The following is a 23,326-nucleotide window of genomic DNA, read 5'->3' as shown; positions in this document are numbered from 1 at the left end:
TGTCTCAATGTGGATCATCTAACGAAAGCCACTGATATCATTTTTAAAGGCATTAACATAAAAATATTGTTCTGGCAGTCATGGCCAAAATTTTTCTCACAATGACATCCCCCATGGAGCCATAATTTCCACAAAATTAAATGATGTCATGAAACTACCTGAATTTTCCTCATATATATTTCTGAATTATATTTGCATCATATGCATATCAGGTGCACAGCCATAGGGGAAGAAAGTGTCCAAGATTCCCCAGAGGCGAGGAATCACCTGGGAAATAAAGGGATCATGAATACACAAATAGCCTCTGCTTTTGCTGCAGAAATACAAGTAGGTGGGAAAATATGGGCACCCATATAATATGCTGATCTGAAGAGCACTTCACAAGAAACACTGCCCAGGCTTCAAGGAGGACAAAGATGGTCGCTTTGATTTTTCTCTTCTTTTTCCTGAACATTCCACTTCTTGCGTCCAGGTTCACTCAACCCAGGTGCTTTTGGAGAATGTATGAGAACAAAGAAACGGATGAAGATTTGGTGACAGGTTGTGTCTTCTACCTTATAACAGAGCAGCGGCCTGTGGAGAAAGATTATTTCAACCATATTCTGAATATACAGTAAGTTTCTTTGAATTTTCTATGTTAATGTCATCATAAATATTTCATGTGGGGATAGAAGTATTTGTACATCCACAGGCCTTTATTTCCATAGGACAGTGTTCACTGTCTCTTTAAAGTAAGAATTTTTTTGTTGTATAAATGTTATGTTTGGACATTTAAACTATTGAGCTTGTGACTAATTGTAAGTAGTCAGCGCACAACCAGCTTATCAGAACTCTATTGATCAATGTTAAAATGCTGAACTTTTGAAATCTTGGTTTAACAATAGCATAGAAGGGGAAAGAAATCCGAACCATTTCCCATTTTTCATATATCTTAAATCATCTTCTTCGACCTTGACAACTTGCATTGACACACCGTAAAGCATTTTCTCTGACCCTTAGAACATACTAAGCTCTCACACCCTCAGACTTTTATACACCTCATCACTTAGACCCTCAGCGTAGACTTTGACCCTTTCTCTTCCCATTTAATCATTTGCCAGAGACACAAGTAGTCATTGCTGAGAGCAGTCATTGCCAAGCAAGTTCTTTTAAATAAAGGAATAGTAAGAGTTACACCTGAGACCCGTTTATCCTTTGCTAGGAAGCCTGTTAATAAGACAAACCTGCCGGACTGGTAAAACTGCCTGTGTCAAATCTGGACAGAGGAGAAAAGAATGTTCATGGGTTTTAGCCCAAAGCTATAGATTTGGCTGTGACTCAAAGGTGTGAATCTACTCCAGCTGTTATATAGACACCTGTTAGCTGCTTTTTCTACAATGTGGAGTTCAGTACAGATTAATGCTAACTTATCTAAAGCTTTTATCTCTTTTGTAAACTGAAAAATTCGTGTAAGTTTTAGGGATGGGCACAAGGGTGTGAGGGTGGACTTGGGAGAAATAAAAAGCAAGTGTGATTGGTACATTATATGAATGGATGGAAATAGATAACACTATCCTGAGTGATGTAAGCCAGACCCAATAAGAGGAACATGGGATGTACTCACTCATATTTGGTTTCTAGCCATAAACCAAGGACATTGAGCCTATAATTAGTGATCTTAGAGAAGCTAAATTAGGAGAACCCAAAGAAAAACATATAGGCATCCTCCTGAATATTAACCTTCAGCAGGCGATGAAAGGAGACAGAGACAGAGACCCACATTGGAGCACAGGACAGAAATCTCAAGGTCCAAATCAGGAGCAGAAAGAGAGAGAGCACGAGCAAGGAACTCAGGACCGCAAGGGGTTCACCCACACACTGAGACAATAGGGATGTTCTACTGTGAACTCACCAAGGCCAGCTGGCCTGGGTCTGGAAAAGCCTGGGATAAAACCGGACTCGCTGAACACAGTGGACAATGAGGACTGCTGAGAACTCAAGAACAATGGCAATGGGTTTCTGATCCTACTGCACGTAGTGGCTTTGTGGGAGCCTAGGCAGTTTGGATGCTCAACTTACTAGACCTGGATGGAGGTGGGGGTTCCTTGGACTTCCCACAGGACAGGGAACCCTGATTGCTTTTCGGGATGGGGGGGGGAACTTAACTGGGGGAGGGAGAGGGAAATTGGAGGCGGTGGCTGGAAAGAAACAGAAATCTTTAATAAATAAATAAATTTAAAAAAAGAATAAATCAATTTTTAGTTTATATTTAAAAAAAGACATAATACCATTTACAGAAAAGACTTGTCTTATATTTCCTAAATTCTCTATAGGCATATCCACTGAAAGATGGGCATTGGCCCACACTCATAAAAACACTCTCCCATTATTGGAAGGAGTCTGCTTGGTGGTTTCTGGTCACCTGGCTATCTTAGTCCTGAAATAATCACACAGAAAAAGTATTATTTAAATCACTGCTTGACCCATTAGCTTTAGCTTCTTATTTGCTAACTCTTACATATTAATTTAGCATGTCTCCATTACTCTGTGTATCACCATGTGACAGTGGCTTTCCAGCAAAGTTCTCAGGCCTCTGTCTCTGGTGGCAGCAGCTCCATGATGTTCTTCTGACTCTGCCTACTTCCTCCCAGCATTCTGTTCCATTTTCTCCTCCTACCTAAGTTCTGACCTATCAACAGGTCAAGGGAGTTTCTTTATTCATTAATGGTAATCACAGTACACAGATAGGATTCCCACATCACCTGGTGTCAGAAGTGGGATACAAGCAGTTCCTTGCAATAACTAATTGATCTGCCAATCTTGTGGACTAAATCTATGTAAAACCTGAAAATGCTTAAAAAAACCCAAAAAAAACAGCATTAAGCATGGTTTTGTAGTGGCATTTTCTTGGATGGGCTCTGTTTGCTAAAGGCAGGCAGAGGCATGGCTTCTTTGGGAAAGAATTTCCTGGTTTGGTCCATAGCAAGTAATAAAAGCCAAGCAGTTTTGAAGTGCAGCTTCCTGGGCCATGCTTCCAGCACAAACTCTGGCTTTGGAGCATTTCAACAGTATTTTTGGGCCTGGGTGTTTGTGTGCCCACTCAGAGTTGGAAGGCAAGTGGATGAGACTATGTCCGTGGCTCTGCACTCTCTGCCTAGGCAGGTGGAAGTATCATGTTTACTAGGCTTGTACAGGTGGGAGGGCAATTTTGACTATTATATATGATTATCTATTAATCTGTATCTCTAATTATACATTACATTTTTTGATGAGCTATACAGACAGAATGCTTTAATCAAGATCAGAAATACATATACATACAACACTGTAGCAGGAGATGACTTATTAAATAAAACCCCATTCTATTTCAGTTATTATCATCCTAAGTGGGCCCAAGTAAATGCCATAGATTACAATAATTGATGGACATTCATCAATGTGTAGGTTCTAAAGCTTGTACTAGGGCAACTAATATTTGTAACACACCAAGCTGTGAAGAGTTTTCCCATAGGTATACAGTTACTCTCTTGAATGATCTGATGTGATTCCATTATCCTCAAACTGCATCAAGATTGGAAGCAAGAGACCTGTCCATTGTAAACATCATATGTGTTCCTATTTCTCCATACTTCATTTACATACATTAAAATCACTGCCCTTTAATCTCAAAGTTCACTTCTCATTCTAGTTTTGCTAAAAAAGGAATTATGAACTGTGAAATATATGCTCTCATTCTTTGAAAGGTGTGATTGACTCTTTCATTTTCACTTCCTTGATTGACAGCCCTGGTGTGTGATTGTTAGCAACACATTAGAGAGGGAATAGGGCACTTACATACTAGCACATCTTTGCCATTATTTTAAAAACAAAGGTATTGTCTCTCTGTATCTAAATTGTTTATTTTCTGAGACTTATTTCCTATGTACCTCTTAAATTTGTTTTCAGTAATTTTGCTAATTATAACTCTTTATTTTACCAATGTGGAGACTACACACATTTTAATTTTTTGTATTGTTAATAGTTGTTATCAAACACAGAAATTTAGTGCACTGGGAACTATAACTGCTCAAGGGATTTATGTTTCTTAATGTTTGGGAGAAAGGAATTGGTGTTTGGGCTTCACAAGATCTAGTCTCCAATTCCTGTTGTGTGTTACTAAAATTTTCAATGACACTTTTTCTGTGTGGTAATAAAAATATTCAAAAATAATTTTGAAAATATATATGTAAATACATAAGGAAATCATAGTAGTACAATATTTAAGTGGGAAATTGATGTGGGAGTGTCATATATCAATCTGTTGATTTCATTGGTTAAGCAATAAAGAAACTGCTTGGCCCTGTGGGTGGAGTAAACAGAACAAAATGCTGGGAGGAAGAGGAAGTGAGGTCAGACTCCACAGCTCTCCTCTCAGGAGCAGACGCCTGAGAGAGACACCATGCCCCGCTCCCGGGCAGACGCACGCCATGAAGCAAGCCGCCAGGTTAGACATGCTGAACCTTTCCCGGTAAGACCGGTGCTCACCGATTATTAGAGATGGGTTGATCGGGATAACAGAATTAGCCAGTAAGGGCTAGGGCTAAAGGGCCAAGCAGTGTTTAAATGAATACAGTTTGTGTGTTGTTATTTCGGGTATAAGCTAGCCGTGCAGGCGACTGGGGTGTTGGGGACGCAGCCCCGCCGCTCTTATTACTACAGGAAATAGGTTCATTTTACACTGTGTGAATCATTTAGAATGAAAAAGTATGATTAATGTTCAATGGTAAGATTATATGAAATGACTAGGAAGAGACAGAAGTTACTGCTCTTCCCCAAAAAAATAAACACAAATTGGTATCATTCACTCCCAACTTGCTTATTACCCACTCATACTACAGAAAGCCTCATAAACATTTTCCTCAGATTTTATTACTTATCATCTTCTATTTTACAAATATGTTAAACTGACATATACAAATTAATGTAGGATGCTATTGTTGTGTTAGTGTAACTGGAAATGTAGTCAAAGCAGTTTTATAGTATAAAAAACAACTGGTCAGAAGTCTCCAGTTAGAATATATGACATTCTGTGTAAACATAAATTAGGTGAATAGTACTTAGAAGGTAGTACATGGCCTTAATCTCTGCAAGAAGAACCTGGAGCTGGTGTATCTTTGTACTTTTGAGGCCAGTCTAATCTGTAGCAAATTGTTATTCAAAACCTTGTAATCCATTCTCTATTAATTACCCAAATTAACATTAATACTGTCTATATACATGTTGAATACATACATACAGCTTTACAAAATACATCATTGGTATTTAAATTTTACACCTCCATTAGATAAATTAGTAAAAAAAGAATAACACAAAGATCAAGGGCATATATTAACTATAATGCCCAGTGCTTATAAAGAATTGAAAGCATAACAGCCAAGTGTTTCCCATACTATTGTACACTCAACAGGCATTATTTGACAGTTTTATCAAATTTAGTTTATTTCGTGAGAAAATATGATAAACTCATAGGCTCACATGTCTCTTAATTTTTTTTTTTTTTTGCTTTTTTCGAGACAGGGTTTCTCTGTGGTTTTGGAGCCTGTCCTGGAACTAGCTCTTATAGACCAGGCTGATCTAGAACTCAGAGATCTGCCTCCTTCTGCCTCCCAAGTGCTGGGATTAAAGGCATGCGCCAAGCAGCCCGGCGTCTCTTGAATTTTTCACATTGATCAATGATTTCAAAATGCATATATGAATAGGTTTATTGTTTGGTTAAAGCCTCCGCCATTGTCTATATTTTTAGAGTAAGCATTTTAAAATAAGAACTTGAAATCACACTCTTTGAAAGGTGTTGATGCCTCTCTTTATTTGTGGAAGATACACTCTAATGAACTTTTAAAGCTTTTCACGAGCTTCCAGCTACTTATATTATTCTAATCTCACAGCATAGGCCACTTGTAACATTATTGGCAGTGGTTGAGAATATGGTACAGCACATAATAATCCATCTATTGACTACTCAGGATCATATGTAGATCTCTGTCCATATTAATCACCATACCCTTTTACAGAACAACAACTAAAAACTTCCAGTTTATACTGGCCTTAGCTTTTTCCATGGATGAAGTCAACAGGAACCCTGATCTTCTGCCAAATTCATCATTTGTATTTGAATGTCCAGAGGGTGGTTGTGCAACTGGGACAAAATTATATAGTCACTTTCACTTGTCTGAAGAAGTTCGTGATTTCCCCCCTAATTATATGTGTTATGAACAGACTATGTGTCTCGTGCTGCTTACAGGACCAAATTTGGCAACATCTGTGATGGTTGGGTCTATCTTCAACCTCATCGTACCTAAACAGGTGAGATTTTTGTTGTGACTTTGCAAGAAATTCTAACTCTGCTCTTATAATCCTAGTTGCTAAGAAGATTCTAAGTAGGATACTACTGTCAAATTTGTGTTAAACGGTGTCGTTCACAATTTTATTCATTTGTGATGGGTCTCATTTCCTTTTTTGAAATTGAGATGAGGGAAGAAGTAACAGATAAGGAGTTTTTTTAAGGAAGTCTACACCTAAAGTAAGTTTACAAGTTCTTATGTACATGTGCTACCTCATGCTGCTCCCTGTGTTGTAGGTCCTGCAGATTACCTATGGACCTTTCCATCCCATCCTGAGCAATCGTGAACAATTTCCCTTTCTGTATCAGATTGCTGGCAAGGACACATCTTTAGCCCTGGCCATGATATCTTTGATGCTTTACTTCAACTGGAACTGGATTGGACTGGCCATCTCAGACAATGATCAGGGTACTCAATTTCTCACACAATTAAGAGGAGAGATGGAAAAAGTTACAGTCTGCTTTGCCTTTGTGAGTTTGATCCCAGTCAAGATGCATTTATTCTTGACAAGAGTTGAAGTTTATTATAACCAAATCATGACATCATCCACAAATGTAGTTATCATTTATGGTGACCCAGAGAGTTCTCTAGCTGTGGCCTTTAGAAGGTGGCGATCTCTATGTTTACAGAGAATATGGGTCACCACCTCACAGTGGGATGGCACTACAACTAAGAATGACTTCCCACGTAATTCATTCAATGGGAAAATAACTTTTGCACATTATCATGCTGAGGTTTCTCATTTTAAAACATTTGTCCAGACACTGAACCCTCTCAAATACACAGAAGAATTCCTGGCCAGGCTGGAGTGGATGAACGTGAACTGCAAAGTCTCAGCTTCTATGTGTAAAACCCTGAAGAATTGCTTATCCAATGCCTCATTGCAATGGCTAAAGGCACAGACTTTTGACATGGCCTTTAGTGATGAGAGTTATGACATATATAATGCGGTGTATGCTCTGGCCCATGCCTTCCATGAAATGCTTCTTCAGCATGTATAAAATCAACCCATGGATAATGGAGAAGGACATTTTGCTCACTGCTTGAAGGTAGTGTTTCCTCTTTAATATCAAATTTGATGTCATCAATGTCAATGTCTTTAAATGTCTGTGAAATGTTCCAATTTACTAAATTAGGGAATATTTCATACAATATAAAGTTTTATGGAAATTTTTCTTCATAATAATGTAAATCTGGATGCTGGTATAAATCTTAATGGTGTGGAAGGTACAATTTGTAAAAAATACACTGATTTTGTTACAGAGTACCTGACTATCACCACAGCTATTCTAAAACTGTAAGCCCAAGTCCTTCCTTCTTAACCCTCTTCCTAATGAGAAGATGAATCCTTGCATATTTATTTTCAAATATGTGATAATCCGTTTATGAGATGATTTTCACTAGTGTTCTAAACTGAATCTGCTCACACTGTAGGCACTTGGGACCTCATTTCTCATCCTGAGTGAAAGTAATTACACAGTAAACAGTGTCATTCTTCGATTAAGACATACATTTGTGTACATAAGTATGAATGCCTGGTTCTCCTTGCATATGGTTACACGTTTTTGTGTTTCCGGGTATCTCTTATTGTATCTGTGTTAGTGTGTGTGTGTGTGTGTGTGTGTGTGTGTGTGAATGTATGTGTGTGTGTATGTGTGTGTGTGTGTGTGTGTGTGTGTGTGGTTCTGTACATCCACATATCTATCTGTTTGAGGAACTGAAAATAAATTTCTTTTGTTCCAATGTCTTTCTGTATGGGAGTTTGTCTGTGCATAACTTCTGTGTTTCTTCAGTGCATGTTTATATGTGTTGGGTTCCTTGTGTATATTGTTTGAACATATTATATCTTTGTTTTTGTTTGTCTGTCTGTCTGTTTCTCTCAATCTATCTTTGTATATGAGCATAAATCCATCAATATCAATAGCTCTCTAGGTGTTTTTGTCTGTGAGTGTCTCCTTGTGTGTATTTGTAATTTAATTTGTGCATGTGTTTGTGGCCCTCTTTATGTGTTTCACAGCTTTCTGTTTTTGTGTGTCTGTTTTGGTGCATATGTTTCACTGTGTGTATCATTGTTTTCATGTGTAAGTGTTGGCATTTGTGTATGTCTGTATGAAATATGTAGATGCATTATGTATGTCTATGTGGAAGTGAATCTCTGACTGGATTTCTCCGTCTCTCTTTCTTATGATGTGTATGTGTTTTCATATTGGTGTTTTGTATCCGCGTATATGTCTGTGATTCTGTTTGGTGCTTTTTTCTGAAAGAACTTATATTCTAGAACATTATGATAACTTTATTTGTCCACATGATTTACTGTTATTTCTCCTCTGGACACTTTCAGTAATATTGCCTTTAAGATGAAATAAAATACATTTTATGAATTCAAGAAAGGACACACACACTATAGAATGGTGTATCTTTTTCAGCTGCATTCCTTTCTGAGGAAAACACGCCTCACTAATCCAGTTGGAGACAGAATGATTATGAACCAGAAAGAAAATCTTCAGGAAGAGTATGACATTTTTCATATTTGGAATTTCCCATATGGTCTTGGACTTAAGGTGAAAATAGGAGAGTTTAGCTCATATTTTCCATATGGTCAACAGCTGCATATATATGAAGACATGATAGAGCATGCAACAGGAAGTAGACAGGTGGGTCTGACTTAACTGCATTCTTTTGCATTACACAGCAGTAACACAGACAATGGGATTGATTTGTGCTGTCTTATAATGAACTAAAAATAATTAGTCACATTACAAAGCATTTACATTCCTCCTATTGTATGTTTCTACATCCAATTTTGATGTGACATTTTATTAATACTTTAAGGATTTCACATATGCGTACAATGAATTTTTATCATTCTAGAATATCTTTATTTTTTAATATATAATGTATAATGAATGTTACTACTGTGCCATATTTTTATTGATTTTTATTGAGCACTACATTTTTCTCTGCTCCACTCTCTGCTCTTCCTCTCACATACAACCCTCCCCACAAAAGTACCCATGCTTTCAATTTACTCAGGAGATTTTGTCTTTTTCTACTTCCTGTGTAGATTAGATCTATGTATGTCTCTCCTACCGTCCTCATTGCTGTCTAATTTCTCTGTGATTGTGGTTTGTAAGCTGGTTTTCTTAGCTTCTTGTTTAAAAACCACTTCTGTTTTTCCATATAAAGTTCATTATTGTCTTCTCGAGATCTGTGAAGAATTTTGATGGAGATTGCATTGAATCTATAGATCACTTTTGGTAGAATTGCCATTTTTACTATGTTGATCCTCCCAATCCAACAGCAAGGGAGATCAGGGAAAGGCAAATCAAGACAACTTTAAGATACCATCTTACACCTGTCAGAATGGCTAAAATAAAAAACACCAATGATAGCCTTTGCTGGAGAGGTTGTGGAGAAAGGGGTACACTCATCCATTGCTGGTGGGAATGCAAACGTGTGCAACCACTCTGGAAAGCAGTGTGGCAGTTTCTCAGGAAATTCTGGATCAACCTACCTCTGGACCCAGCAATACAACTCTTGGGAATATACCTAAGAGAGGCCCTATCATACAACAAAAGTATATGCTCTATTATGTTCATAACAGCATTGTTTGTAATGGCCATAACCTGGAAACAACTTAGATGCCCTTCAATGGAAGAATAGATGAGGAAAGTATGGAATATATACATATTAGAGTTCTACTCAGCAGTAAAAAACAAGGACTTCTTGAATTTTGCATACAAATGGATGGAAATAGAAAACACTATCCTGAGTGAGGTAAGCCAGACCCAAAAATAGGAACATGGGATGTACTCACTCATATTTGGTTTCTAGTGATAAATAAAGGACACTGAGCCTGTAATTCGTGATCCTAGAGAAGCTAAATGAGAAGGAGAACCCAAAGAAAAACATATAGGCATGCTCCTGAATATTAACCTCATCACGCGATGAAAGGAGACAGAGACGCACATTGGAGCACCGGACAGAAATCTCAAGCTCCAAATCAGGAGCAGAAGAAGAGAGAGCACAGCAAGGAACTCAGGACTGCAAGGGGTGCACCCACACACTGAGACAATGGGGATGTTCTATCGGGAGTTCACCAAGGCCAGCTGTCCTGGGTCTGAAAAAGCATGGGATAAAACCGGACTCGCTGAACAAAGTGGACAATGAAGACTCCGAGAACTCAAGAACAATGGCAATGGGTTTTTGATCCTACTGCATGTACTGGCTTTGTGGGAGCCTAGGCAGTTTGGATGCTCACCTTACTAGACCTGGATGGAGGTGGGTGGTCCTTGAACTTCCCACAGGTCAGGAAACCCTGATTGCTCTTTGGGCTGACGAGGGAGGGGGACTTGATTGGGGGAGCAGGAGGGAAATGGAAGTTGGTGGTGGGGAAGAGACAGAAATCTTAAATTAATTAATTTATAAAAACCACTTCTGAGGGAGTACATATGATAACTGTCTTTCTGTGTCTGGGTTACCTAACTCAAAAAATGTTTCCTAGCTCCATCCATTTTCCTGAAATTTTTAAGATGTTATTTTTTTCTGCTGTGTACAACTCCATTGTGAAAATGTACCACCTTTTTTTTATTGAGAAAAGGAGTAAAGAAAACTAAAACAAGTTTCCACCTCCTCCCAGCCTCCCATTTCCCTCCCCCTCCCCCCACTCCTTTCCCCCTCCCTCTCCAGTCCAAAGAGCAGTCAGGGTTCCCTGCCCTGTGGTAAGTCCTAGGTCCTCCCCCCTCCATCCTGGTCTAGGAAGGTGAACATCCAAACTGGCTAGGCTCCCACAAAGCCAGCACATTAAGTAGGTTCAAAACCCCGTGCCATTGTCCTTGGCGTCTCATCAGCCCTCATTGTTCGCCATGTTCAGTGAGTCCAGTTTTATCCCATGCTTTTTCAGTCACAGTCCAGCTCTCCTTGGTGAGCTCCCAATAGATCAGCTCCACTGTCTCAGTGGGTGAGTGCACCCCTCGTGGTCCCGACTTCTTTACTCATGTTCTCCCTCCTTCTGCTCCTCATTGGGACCTTGGGAACTCAGTCCAGTGCTCCAGTGTGGGTCTCTGTCTCTATCTCCATCCATCACCAGATGAAGGTTCTATGATGATATGCACCTTTTTTAAATTCATTCTTTGGTAAGGGGCATTTAGGCTCTTTCCAGGTTCTGGGATGACAAACAATGCTCCTATGGATATAGCTGATGATATGTCCTTGTGGTTACAATTGAGCATCTTTGGATAAATACCCCAAAGTGGTATTACTGGGTTTTAGGGAAGGTTTTATTTCCTACTTTTCTGAGAAATTATCATACTGGCTTCCAAACGGGTTTTACCATCTTGCATTCCCACCAGCAATTCAAAAGTGCTCCCTTTACCCCACACCTCTCCAGCACAAGTAGTCATCAGTGTTTTGGATCTTTACCATTTTTACAGTTGTACTATCATCATAAAGCCAAAAATATCAAACCTTATAGAAGAGAAAGTCGAAAGTACATTTGAATGCAATGACAAAGGAGACCACATCCTAAATATAACCCCAGCAGTACAGACACTGAGAGAAACAATTAATAAATTGGACCTCCTGAAACTCAATAGCGTCTGTAAAGCAAAGGACACTGTCAATAATATAAAACAACATCCTGCAGAATAGGAAAAAAATCTTCACTAACTCCACATCAGACAGAGGTCTGGTCTCCAAAATATACAAAAATCTCAAGAAATTGGTCATCAAGAGAACAAATAATTCAAATCAAACTTTTACTCAAGTTCCTCAAATATGTGGAGGATTTGTAAAGCCTTTGCACTTCAGGAAACACCATTCTTTCCAGCTCAATAGATATCCATTATGCCCTTCCTCACTCTGGCTATTTAGCTGTATTTTTCTTTGTAATATGTCATGCTCTGCAGTGCTGTTTTTTAGAGTACATGTGTGCTATCTGATATTTTAAGAGCTAATCTCCTATTCCAGATATCTGTTCATCTTAGCTTTCTGTGAGGGTGCTGTGATTAAATATTGACCAAAATCTTATTGAGGAGAAGGTTTGATTGGGATCATGAATTACAGCAAAGAAATGACAAGGCAGGCAGGCGTATGAAGACTGCATTTAATATCAGAATCTGCAGGAATATAGCTTACTGTTTTTTTCTGAATTCTCACACAGCCCTGACTAGGCACAGCACTGCCAACAGTGGAAAGGGCAGTCCTATATCAATTACCCATTAATAAAATGCTTAAATAATTTGACAGCAGGCTAATTCAATGGAGAGAAATATTTCAGTTAAGGTTCACTCTAACTTATTAAAGTACTTTGTGTCACTGTGATGAAAATTAAGTAAAAAAACCACTTTGTAAGCTCTACAGTGTTTGTTCATATCAAAAAAAAAACCCATTCTTCCTCCTAAATTTCTAGGTGTGGGTAGTTACTCAAATTTACATCAGTTTGTTTCCATACATTTGTATGCGTGGTATTATAAAATGTATTAAGCCTAATCTGATAACTCTTTTGGTGTATATAATACTAGCTAATTAGTATATCAACATGATAATGAAATATATTTATATAAGTAGGTAAAACTCCTGACACCAGTATGTATCTGATTTTTCACAGATGCCGCCCTCTGTGTGCAGTGCTGATTGTCTTCCCGGATTCAGAAAATTCTGGCAGGAGGGAATGGCAACCTGCTGCTTTGATTGCAGCCCCTGCCCACAAAATGAAGTTTCTAATGAGACAAGTGAGTGTTTGCTAGTGAGATAAATCCTTCACATCACATAGATCATCTTCTCTCAGTCTTACTGAGTAGATCAAATGGACCAAAAGACAATTGAAGAAATAAAATATATTACTTTTCTAAGTTAATTTTTATAGGACTATGATTATTAACAAATTCATTTTTAAAAACTTGTTATACCATTGTAGTGGCATTTCAATTGTATATTAATAAATAATGACTGTCTGAAGATCTAAGAGTAATACAGTCCCAGCAATAAGCCTTACAGACCAAATTATGGTAACATACACCTTTAATCCCAGTAGCCACAATGGTATGCATGTTTAATCCCAGTCATTTCCCTAGCTGATATAGAAATCAGGGGTTGCATAACTTTAATCCCAGTGCTATATGCTTTTAGTCAGAGCCTTAGAGAGAAAGATGGACAGTTCTCAGACATGGTCTGTTAGTTTAACGTATTTCACATTTGTTTTATTTTTGTATATTGTATACAAATTTTGAATATTTATACCAATTTTGTATATTGATACAAATTTGAGATTAATTTTGTGAAAGCATATTGTACGTGCATTTTGAATCTTGTTCAAGGTATGGTACCTATACGGCTCGTTGAACAATGTAAAGCTAATTTCTAGTCCTTGAAAATTAGTATTATCAACAGTTTAGGAATATAGAGCAGAACAATCTATTCCAGAGAACATAATGGATATTGAATAAACTCCACATGGAGTTTACTTTCTTTGTGGCAAAAGTAAGTTGTTGACAGAAAGTAAATTAGCTATAAGCCTTTGGACTCACCAGGATAAGCTACATACTAAATATTTTTTTCTCAATATGTCAAATGAAAATGGACTCGATATTGTGGATATATTTCTTCCCTGTATATATTATATATAGTCATTGTACTTATTGTATATAGTTTTTATATTAATGATAGCCTTTTTTATTATTTTTTTATTTTTTTTATTATTTTTTTGACAAAAAAAGGGAACTGTAGACGCATTTCAACTGTACTTTAATAAATAAAGACTGTCTGAAGATATGAGGGTAAAACTGTTTTACTTTTAAGCGTTATAGAAGAGATTATGGTAAGAAAAAACACCTTTAATCTCAGTAGCCACCCTGGTTAATATAGAAATTGGGTTTTACATGCCTTTATCCCAGCGTTGCATGCTATTAATCCCAAACCTAGACTGAAATATAAAATGGGGTGGGAAGATAGGTCTCAGACCCAGTCTTTTTATGAGATTGCCATTTCAGACTGAGGTCAAGGTAAGAGCCAGTGACTGGGTGTTTTGCTTTTCAGATCTTCAGGTTGAACCCCAATTTCTGACCCAGAGTTTTTACTAATTGTGCTTCATACCATGACATACATCTTTGATTCCTTGAAAGTCTGTATTAGCTGGACTTTTCTCAAAGAAACAGCTTTGACAGTCATACAACATAGTGACCAAATTCTACACAAGTGTGGAATGTTCTATAGATGTCTCTTAAGTCCATTTGATTAATAACATCTGTTAGTTTTCTTATTTCTCTGGTAAGTTTCTACCTGGTTGTCCTGTGATTGGTGAGAGAGGAGTGTTAAAATCTCCTCCTATTAGTGTGTGTGGTTTGATGTGTGATTTGAGTTCTAGTAATGTTTCTTTTACATATGTCGGTGCTTTTATATTAGGGGCATAGATATTCAGGATTGAGACTTCATCTTTGATGAATTTTTCCTGTTATGAGTATAAAGTGCCATTCTGCATCTCTTCTGACTGATTTTAGTTTGAAATAAATTTTGTAAGATATTAGGATAGCCACACGCACTTGTTTCCTAGGTCTGTTTGATTGGAAAATCTTTTGCCAACCCTATACTCTGAAATAATCTTTGTCTTTGAGGTTGAGGTGTGTTTCTTGTAAACAGCAGAATGTTGGGTCCTGTTTTCATTACCATTCTCTGAACCTGTGCCTTTTTACTGGTGAATCGAATCCATTGCTATTAAACGATATTAATGACCAGTGGTTGTTAACTCCAATTATTTTTTTTCCGGTGGTAGTCTTTGTGTGTTTCCCCTCTTTGAGTTGTGTTGGTGGAGGGTTGTCAGATGTCTGTGCTATTGTGGGTGTTGTTGACATCCTTGGGTTGTGGTTTTCCTTCTAGTACATTCTGTAAGGCTGGGTTTGTGTATACATATTGTTTAAATCTGTTTTTGTTCTGGAATATCTTGTTTTCTCCATCGATGGTGAAAGAAAGCTTTGTGGGGTATAGTAGCCTGTGCTTGCATCCATGGTCTGTTAGGGTCTGCAGCACATCTATCCAAGACCTTCTGGCTTTCATGGTTTCCTTTGAGAAGTCGAGTGTAATTCTGATAGGTTTACCTATTTATGTTACTAGACTTTCTTCCTTGAAGCTCTTAATATTCTTTCTTTATTCAGTATGTTTTGTGTTTTGATTATTTTATGGCAAGGGGTATTTTTTTGATCCAGTCTATTTGGTGATCTCTAAGCTTCTTGTACTTTCATAGGGAAGGCCATTCACAGTGAGACCATATACTTCCCGTTGCCTATGGATCAAACCTAGAATACTCAACTCCCTCTCCAGCACCATGTCTTCCTCCATAATTGCATGTCCCAGGATCATAATAATGGAATTAGCCTCCAAACTATAAGATATCCAATTAAATGCTATTGAAGTCCAGTGAGCAAAAAAAGTGTTTTATGACTGTCCAAATTAACCTGTTTAATCAAAATTAAATTATTTGTCCTATCAGGGGGTTCTGCTTTTACCTTTATAAACTGCTATTTTTATACTGGCCACACCTGTCTCCTCTAACCAGAGACAGTGCTATGTCCTCCTTGACCAAAACCCCTTTCCTCCTCTCTTTTTGACATACTCATATTCACTATCTATCTCCTGTCTTTGATTCTTTTTCCCTACCCATTGTCCTCTTGGACAAATCAATCTCCTTTTAGTTGTAAACTTGATCTTAGTATTTTGTTTACAGACTCCAAGGGTCCCTACAGATTCTGTTTCCTGTTTCGTATATATCAGTGTGTTCGGGCTGGTGAATTTATATTAGAAAATGTATCACATAACTTGTCATATAGAAGACATGATCTCCATCTATTTCAGGAAAACCATTTATAAAACAGAAAGACATCAAAAATCTCTATAACCATGGGATCTGAGATATTAAAATACACTCTGTGCAATACAGTGATTAATCATTTTAATCTCTGTAAACTCACTAGTTTCAGTCAACTCATCATAGCATTTAGAAAGCACTGAAAATAATCTGTGTTTTCTGAAAATATAAAATGGTATCATCAACACATAGTTAAATAGATAACATATTATTTTATTTCATTTTCCATAAATATAATGAATATTCTGAAATGAAAGTATTGCTATGCAGCTGGGTCTCTCAGCTACATCATCAGCAAAGATGTAGATATTGCAATGTTTACTCAACACACTGAATAGAAATATTCGGTCAATAAATGGCAGAAGTTGTAGTAATCATGCTTTTCTGTCTCCAGAAGATGTGGATAAATGTGTGAGGTGTCCAGAGGACCAGTATGCCAACAGAGAGCAGAACCAGTGTATTCAAAAAGCTGTGGTCTTCCTGAACTACAATGACACCTTAGGGATGGTTCTTACCTTAATGGCCTTGTTCTTCTCTGCATTCACAACTGTGGTTCTTGGGATATTTGTGAAGCATCATGACACTCCCATTGTGAAGGCCAACAACCAGAATCTCAGCTACATCTTGCTAATTTCACTCATCTTCTGTTTCCTGTGTCCCTTGCTTTTCATTGGGCATCCCAACTCAGCTACCTGTGTTCTGCAACAAATCACATTTGGAGTTGTATTCACTGTGGCTGTTTCAACTGTATTGGCCAAAACAGTGACTGTGCTGCTTGCTTTCAAAGTAACAGTTCCTGGAACAAGGATGAGGTATTTTCTGATTTCTGGTGTTCCCAACTATGTCATTGCCATCTGTACGCTCATCCAAATTATTCTCTGTACAATCTGGCTGCAATTTTCTCCTCCTTATATTGACAAAGATGTGCACTCTGAGCATGGTCAGATCATCATTGTTTGCAACAAGGGCTCAGTTACTGCATTCTACTGTGTCCTGGGATACCATGGCTCCCTTGCATTCGTGAGCTTCATTGTTGCTTTCTTGGCCAGGAATCTCCCTGACACATTCAATGAAGCCAAGTTGCTGACCTTCAGCATGCTGTTGTTTTGCAGTGTCTGGATCACCTTTCTCCCTGTCTACCACAGCACCAAGGGAAAGATAATGGTGGTTGTGGAGGTCTTGTCCATCTTGGCTTCCAGTGCAGGCCTACTGGGATGCATTTTTATCCCCAAGTGCTACATAATTTTGTTAAGACCAGAGAGAAATTCTCTTCAAAAGTTAAGGGAGAAAACATCTTGCTGAACACACATTTCATAAATTGTATCTGACAACTACAGAATTTTTTCAGAACCACCTAATACAATACAGTGCAAACTGTATGAATGGCTAGTGATTCTTATCAGTTTTTCTAATAATGAGGCACAGCAGTGTCATGTATACTACTTTTCTGTACACTGTGATCTATAATCACCCACACAGCCAATTATTTTATAAGATTCAATTTTTTACAATTAGTGTACAAGAGATGTATTCCTTTATTCCTCAATTCCCCAGCAACATTAAAATAAATGCTAAGTGATTCTACTGATAAAGGAGTGAATGTGGAACTTTGAATGCAAATGAAAACAGAGAAAGCTTTTAGTAGAGTTAAATATTGCTATCAGATGGTAAAACTAATAGGCTCATTTTTGGAGCAAGAAAAGTGAATGCCATTGCATCCTAGGAGTTAGAGGAGTAGAATTTAGGACAGAGAAAAGTGTATGATAAATAGATGTAATGGATATTGAGGAAGAAGAATTGTTTTTCTGCATTTAAATTCATGTGTGCTTTTTCTGAGGAAATGAGTTCACTATCCATTCCCCACAACTTGCAGTCGCTATAACAATAGCTCTAATGAAAGAATTACACTCTTCTGACTTCCAAGAACACCTACATTCCGATGTGCACATAATAACACACTCAGAAAACAAACATACTCCTAATTGAAGTTAAAATAAATTATAGAATTGAATTTATAAATCACTGAAATGGAACACTGGCTTATTTTTTTCCCTTCATTAAAAATAATTTCCCACATAATAGTCCCTGATTATGGCTTCTCCTGCCTTTATTCCTTTATTCTTCCATACTCCTTCCCATAATCCCTTTATGCTATTTTATCCACCGCTTCTATCTCTCACCGCAAAATAGTTTTCTATGGGAAAGTAAAAAATCCAGAATGACCAGAACAGTTCTCTACAAGAAAGAAACGTCCAGAGGAATTCCCATCCCTGACATCAAGCTTTTCTATAGAGCTACAGTAATAAAAAAGGCTTGGTATTGACATAAAATGCCGTGTCCCACCTCGACCAGCAAGGATGACGCGACCACCGGAGCTCTTCTCACTTCAGTTTATTCCAGGACTTTATTCACTTTCTCTCTCTCTTCCCCTCTCTCCTCTCTCTCTCTCCTTTTCCTCTCTCTTTCTCTCTCCTTGACCTCTCTCTCTCTACTTCCCTCACCTCTCTCCGGGCAAACCTCTCCCAGCCCTTTAGTAGGCATGGGCTGCCAACCCTGAACTTCCAAGTGGGCACTGCCCATAGGTTCACGCATATGCAGCCAGCTGATAATCATTGCGTGATCATAGCAGGCCTTAGCCATCTCAGGAGTTGATTATACATCTCCATCAGGTGTGACACCATGCAGCTCGCTACAATAAAATCAGACAGGTAGACCAATGGAAATGAAACAAAGATCCTGACATTATTCCTCACACCTATGAACACCTGATTTTTGACAAAGAAGCTAAAATTATACAATGGAAAAAGTGTTGGAAGAAGGGGAGGCTACTTGTTATTTTCAGGCCACCAGGATAGCTTAAACCCAAAATAATCACACAGAAACTGTATTAATTAAATCACTTCTTGCCCATTAGCTCTAGCTTCTTATTGACTAACTCTTATATTAATTTAACCCATTTCTATTCATCTGTATTTCGCCATGAGGCTGTGACTTACTGGATAAAGTTCCCAGTTTCTATCTTCAGAGGCTTGATGGTTTCTCTCTGAGTCGACCCTTCTTTTCCCCAGCATACAGCTTAGCTTTCCCCACCTAGTTCTGTTCTTTATTGCCATGAGCTAAAAGTAGTTCTTTATTCATTAACCAACAAAAGCAACATGCAGACAGAAGGACCTCCCACATACAAAAGAAAGCATCTTCCAAAAAATGGTGCTGGCATAACTGAATGTCAGTATGTAAAAGAATGCAAACAGATTCATCTACCCCATGTACAAAACATGTATAAATGGTCAAAAACCTCAACATATATCCAGTCACACTGAAACTCATTGAAGAGGATATGAGAAGTAGCAATGAAATAATGGGCACAGGAGAACGCTTCCTAAATGTAACCCCAGTAGCATAGACATTGAGAGCACCAATTAATAATTGGGACCACTTGAAACTAAAGAGCTGCTATAGGCAAAAGACACAATCACCAAGACTTAATGGTAGTGTATTGAATGGGAAAATATCTGCATTAGAACCACATCGGACAGAGGACGGATCTCAAGATCTATATAAAAACTAGACACCAAATTATAAAATAATTAATAAGAATTGGGTAGAGATCTAAACAGAGCATAATCAACAGCTGAACTGCAAATAGCCAAAAGACAATTAAGGAATTGCTCAGCATTCTTAGCCATCAAGAAAATGAAAACCAAAATGACTCTGAGATAGTATCTTATACAAGTCAGAATGGCTAAGATCAACAACACCAAAGACAGCTCATGTTGGAGAGGATTCAGAGTAAGAGACACCCTCCTCCATTACTGGTGAGAGTACAATCTTGGATAACCACTTTGTAAAACATTGTTGTTGTTTGGAAAATCTTCCTCAAGACCCAGCAATATATTCTTGGGAATATACCCAAAGGATACATACTATTACCACAAGAACATTTGCTCAACTATGTTCATGACATCATTATTTGTAATACCCAGAACCTGCAAACAACCTAGGTTCCCCTAAACTGAAGAATAGATAAAGAAATTATGGTATATTTACACAAAGGATTATTACTCAGAGTTACAAAGAATGAAATCTTGAAATTGCCATTCAAATAGATGGAATTAGAAAAAAAACATTCTGAGTGACATAACCTAGACCCAGATAGATGACCATGGTATATACTCACGCATGAGTGAATATTACAGGTAAATCAAAGTATAACCAGTCTATAGCCCATGATCCTAGAGAAGCTAGGTAACAAGGAGAACCCTAACAGAGACATAAATGGATCTTCCTGGGTTTGGAAAAGAGACAAGATCTCCTGAAACTCTTGGGAATATGGAGGAAGGATTGAAGGGGTGTGAGAAGAGAGAAAGAGAGGGAAAAGGGAATATGAGGGAACAGGATGCTCAAGAAGGGGGAAGGGCAGTGAGGGAGAGCAAGAATAGAAATATCTTGATTGAAGGAACCAGGAAAGGGTTTGGGAGAAACATGGCACCATGGAAATTCTCAAGAATTTGCTGCTATGAACATAGTTGAACAAATGCTCTTGTCATATGATAGGGCATCTCTTGGGTATATTCCCAGGAGTGGTATTGCTGGGTCCAGGGGTAGGTTGATCCCGAATTTCCTGGAAACCAAAACACCGATTTCCAAAGTGGTTGCACAAGATTGCATTCCCACCAGCAATGGATGAGAGTACCCCGTCCTCCACAGCCTCTCCAGCAAAGGCTATCATTGGAGTTTTTTATTTAGCCATTTTGACAGGTGTAAGATGATATCTCAAAGGTGTTTTGATTTGCATTTCCCTGATCGCTAAGGTGGTTGAGCATGACCTTAAGTGTCTTCTGGCCATTTGAATTTCCTCTGCTGAGAATTCTCCGTTCAGTTCAGTGCCCCATTTTTTAATTGGGTTAATTAGCATTTTAAAGTCTAGTTTCTTGATTTCTTTATATAAAATACGGGTCTTCTATACGAATCCATTGGTCGACTTCTCTGTTTTTATGCCAGTACCACACTGTTTTCATCACTGTAGCTCTGTAAAAGAGTTTGAAGTCAGGGATGGTAATGCCTCCAGACAATCCTTTATTGTATAGGATTGTTTTGGCTATCCTGGGTTTTTGTTTTTCCATGTAAAGTTGATTATTGTCCTCTCAAGATCTGTGAAGAATTTTGATGGGACCTTGACGGGGATTGCAATGAATCTATAAATTGCCTTTGGTAGAATTGCCATTTTTACTATGTTGATCCTCCCAATCCAAGAGCAAGGGAGGTCCTTCCATTTTCTGGTATACTCCTCGGTTTCTTTCTTCAATGCCTTAAAGTTCTTGTCAAATAGATCTTTCACTTCCTTGGTTAGAGTTACCCCAAGATATTTTATGCTGTTTGTGGCTATCGTGAAAGGTGAAGATTCTCTGATTTCCCACTCTGCTTCCATTTGTTCAACTATGTTCATAGCAGTATTATTTGTAATAGCCAGAATCTGGAAATAACCTAGATGCCCTTCAATGGAAGAATGGATGAAGAAAGTGTGGAATATCTACACATTAGAGTACTACGCTGTGGTAAAATACAATGACTTCTCAAATTTTGCATGCAAATGGATGGAAATAGAAAACACTATCCTGAGTGAGGTAACCCAGAACCAAAAAGATGAATATGAGATGTACTCATTCATAATTGGTTTCTAGCCATAAACAAGGGTCACGGAGTCTACAATCGGTGATCCCAAAGAAGCTAAGTAAGAAGGTGAACCAAAGGAAAAACAGAGTTGTCCTCTTGGCTATGGGAAGTAGACAAAATTGCCGGGGAGAAAATTGAGATCTTGGGGGTGGGGTGTGATGAGGGTAAGGGGAGATGGGGAGAGAAAAGGGAGAAGGGGAGACTGGGGGGATCTTGGGGAAAAAGGAGGATTGGGATAAAGGAAGGTTGGACAGGGGAGCACGGAAGCACAATTCTTAGTTAAGGGAGCCACCTTAGGGTTGGCAAGAGACTTGAACCTAGAGTGGCTCCCAGAGGCCCAAGCCGAGGTTCCCAGTTAGTTCCTTGGGCAGCTGAGGATAGTGAACCTGAAATGACCCTATCCTATAGCAATACTGACGAATATCTTGCATATCATCATAGAACCTTCATCTGGTGATGGATGGAGATAGAGACAGAGACCCACACTGGAGCACTGGACTGAGCTCCCAAGGTCCCAAGGAGGAGCAGAAAGAGGGAGAACATGAGCAAAGAATTCGGGACCACGAGGGGTGCACCCACCCACTGAGACAGTGGAGCTGATCTATTGGGAGCTCACCAAGGCCAGCTGGACTGTGACTGAAAAAGCATGGGATAAAACTGGACTCTCTGAGCATGGCGAACAATGAGGGCTGGTGAGAAGCCAAGGACAATGGCACGGGGTTTTGAACCTACTTAATGTGCTGGCTTTGTGGGAGCCTAGCCAGTTTGGATGTTCACCTTCCTAGAAATGGACGGAGGGGGGAAGACCTAAGACTTACCACAGGACAGGGAACCCTGACTGCTCTTTGGAATGGAGAGGGAGAGGGAGAGGAGTGGGGGGAGGGGGAGAAGTGTGGGAGGGGGGGGAGAAGGGTGGGAGGAGGGGGAGGGAAATGGGAGGCTGGGAGGAGGTGGAAACTTGTTTATTTTTTCTCCTTTTCTCAATAAAAAACAAAATTAAAAAAAAAAAAGAATTTACAAGGATGGCCCCAGTTAAGACTCTAAACAATAGTGCAGAGGATGTCTAAACTGGCCTTCCTCTTTAAACAGATTGATGACTACCTTCATTGTCATCATAGAACCTTCATCCAACAACTAATAGAAGCAGATACAGTGATCCACAGTAAAGCATTCAGACTAGCTTCTGAAGACCAATTCATGAAAGGGAGGAATGATAATGTGAGCAAAGAGGTCTGGTGTATGATGTTGATACCCACTGAAAAAGCTGACGTAAGATAGTGTTACCTCACTGACTCTGGACTGATTGTGAGGGAACCTGCATAGGATAAACCTAGGACCACTTATGCACAGGACAGCTGTGAGACTTAGAGAGTCTGTGGGATCATTGGCAATGAACAAGGATTCTTCCCTTGAACTGGCTTGAACTGGCATCTTGGAG

The 23,326-nt window shown here is 38.7% G+C and overlaps 1 protein-coding gene across 1 annotated transcript; it reads left to right on the top strand.

Annotated features, from left to right (window-relative positions):
• Positions 1–416: 416 nt before the first annotated feature.
• LOC121449148 (vomeronasal type-2 receptor 116-like) lies at positions 417–17,532 on the top strand. Its single transcript, XM_041653388.1, is given in 6 exon segments — positions 417–613; positions 6,030–6,321; positions 6,596–7,408; positions 8,786–9,013; positions 12,967–13,090; positions 16,613–17,532. Coding segments are annotated over 6 exon segments (2,574 nt in total).
• The last annotated feature ends 5,794 nt before the right edge of the window (positions 17,533–23,326 follow it).

The sequence above is a fragment of the Microtus oregoni genome, unplaced genomic scaffold, assembly GCF_018167655.1.
Source record: "Microtus oregoni isolate MIOR12 unplaced genomic scaffold, Mior012 000006F_ref0000085, whole genome shotgun sequence".
Classification (NCBI taxonomy): Eukaryota; Metazoa; Chordata; class Mammalia; order Rodentia; family Cricetidae; genus Microtus; species Microtus oregoni.
This window is presented reverse-complemented; position numbering and strand designations above follow the sequence as displayed.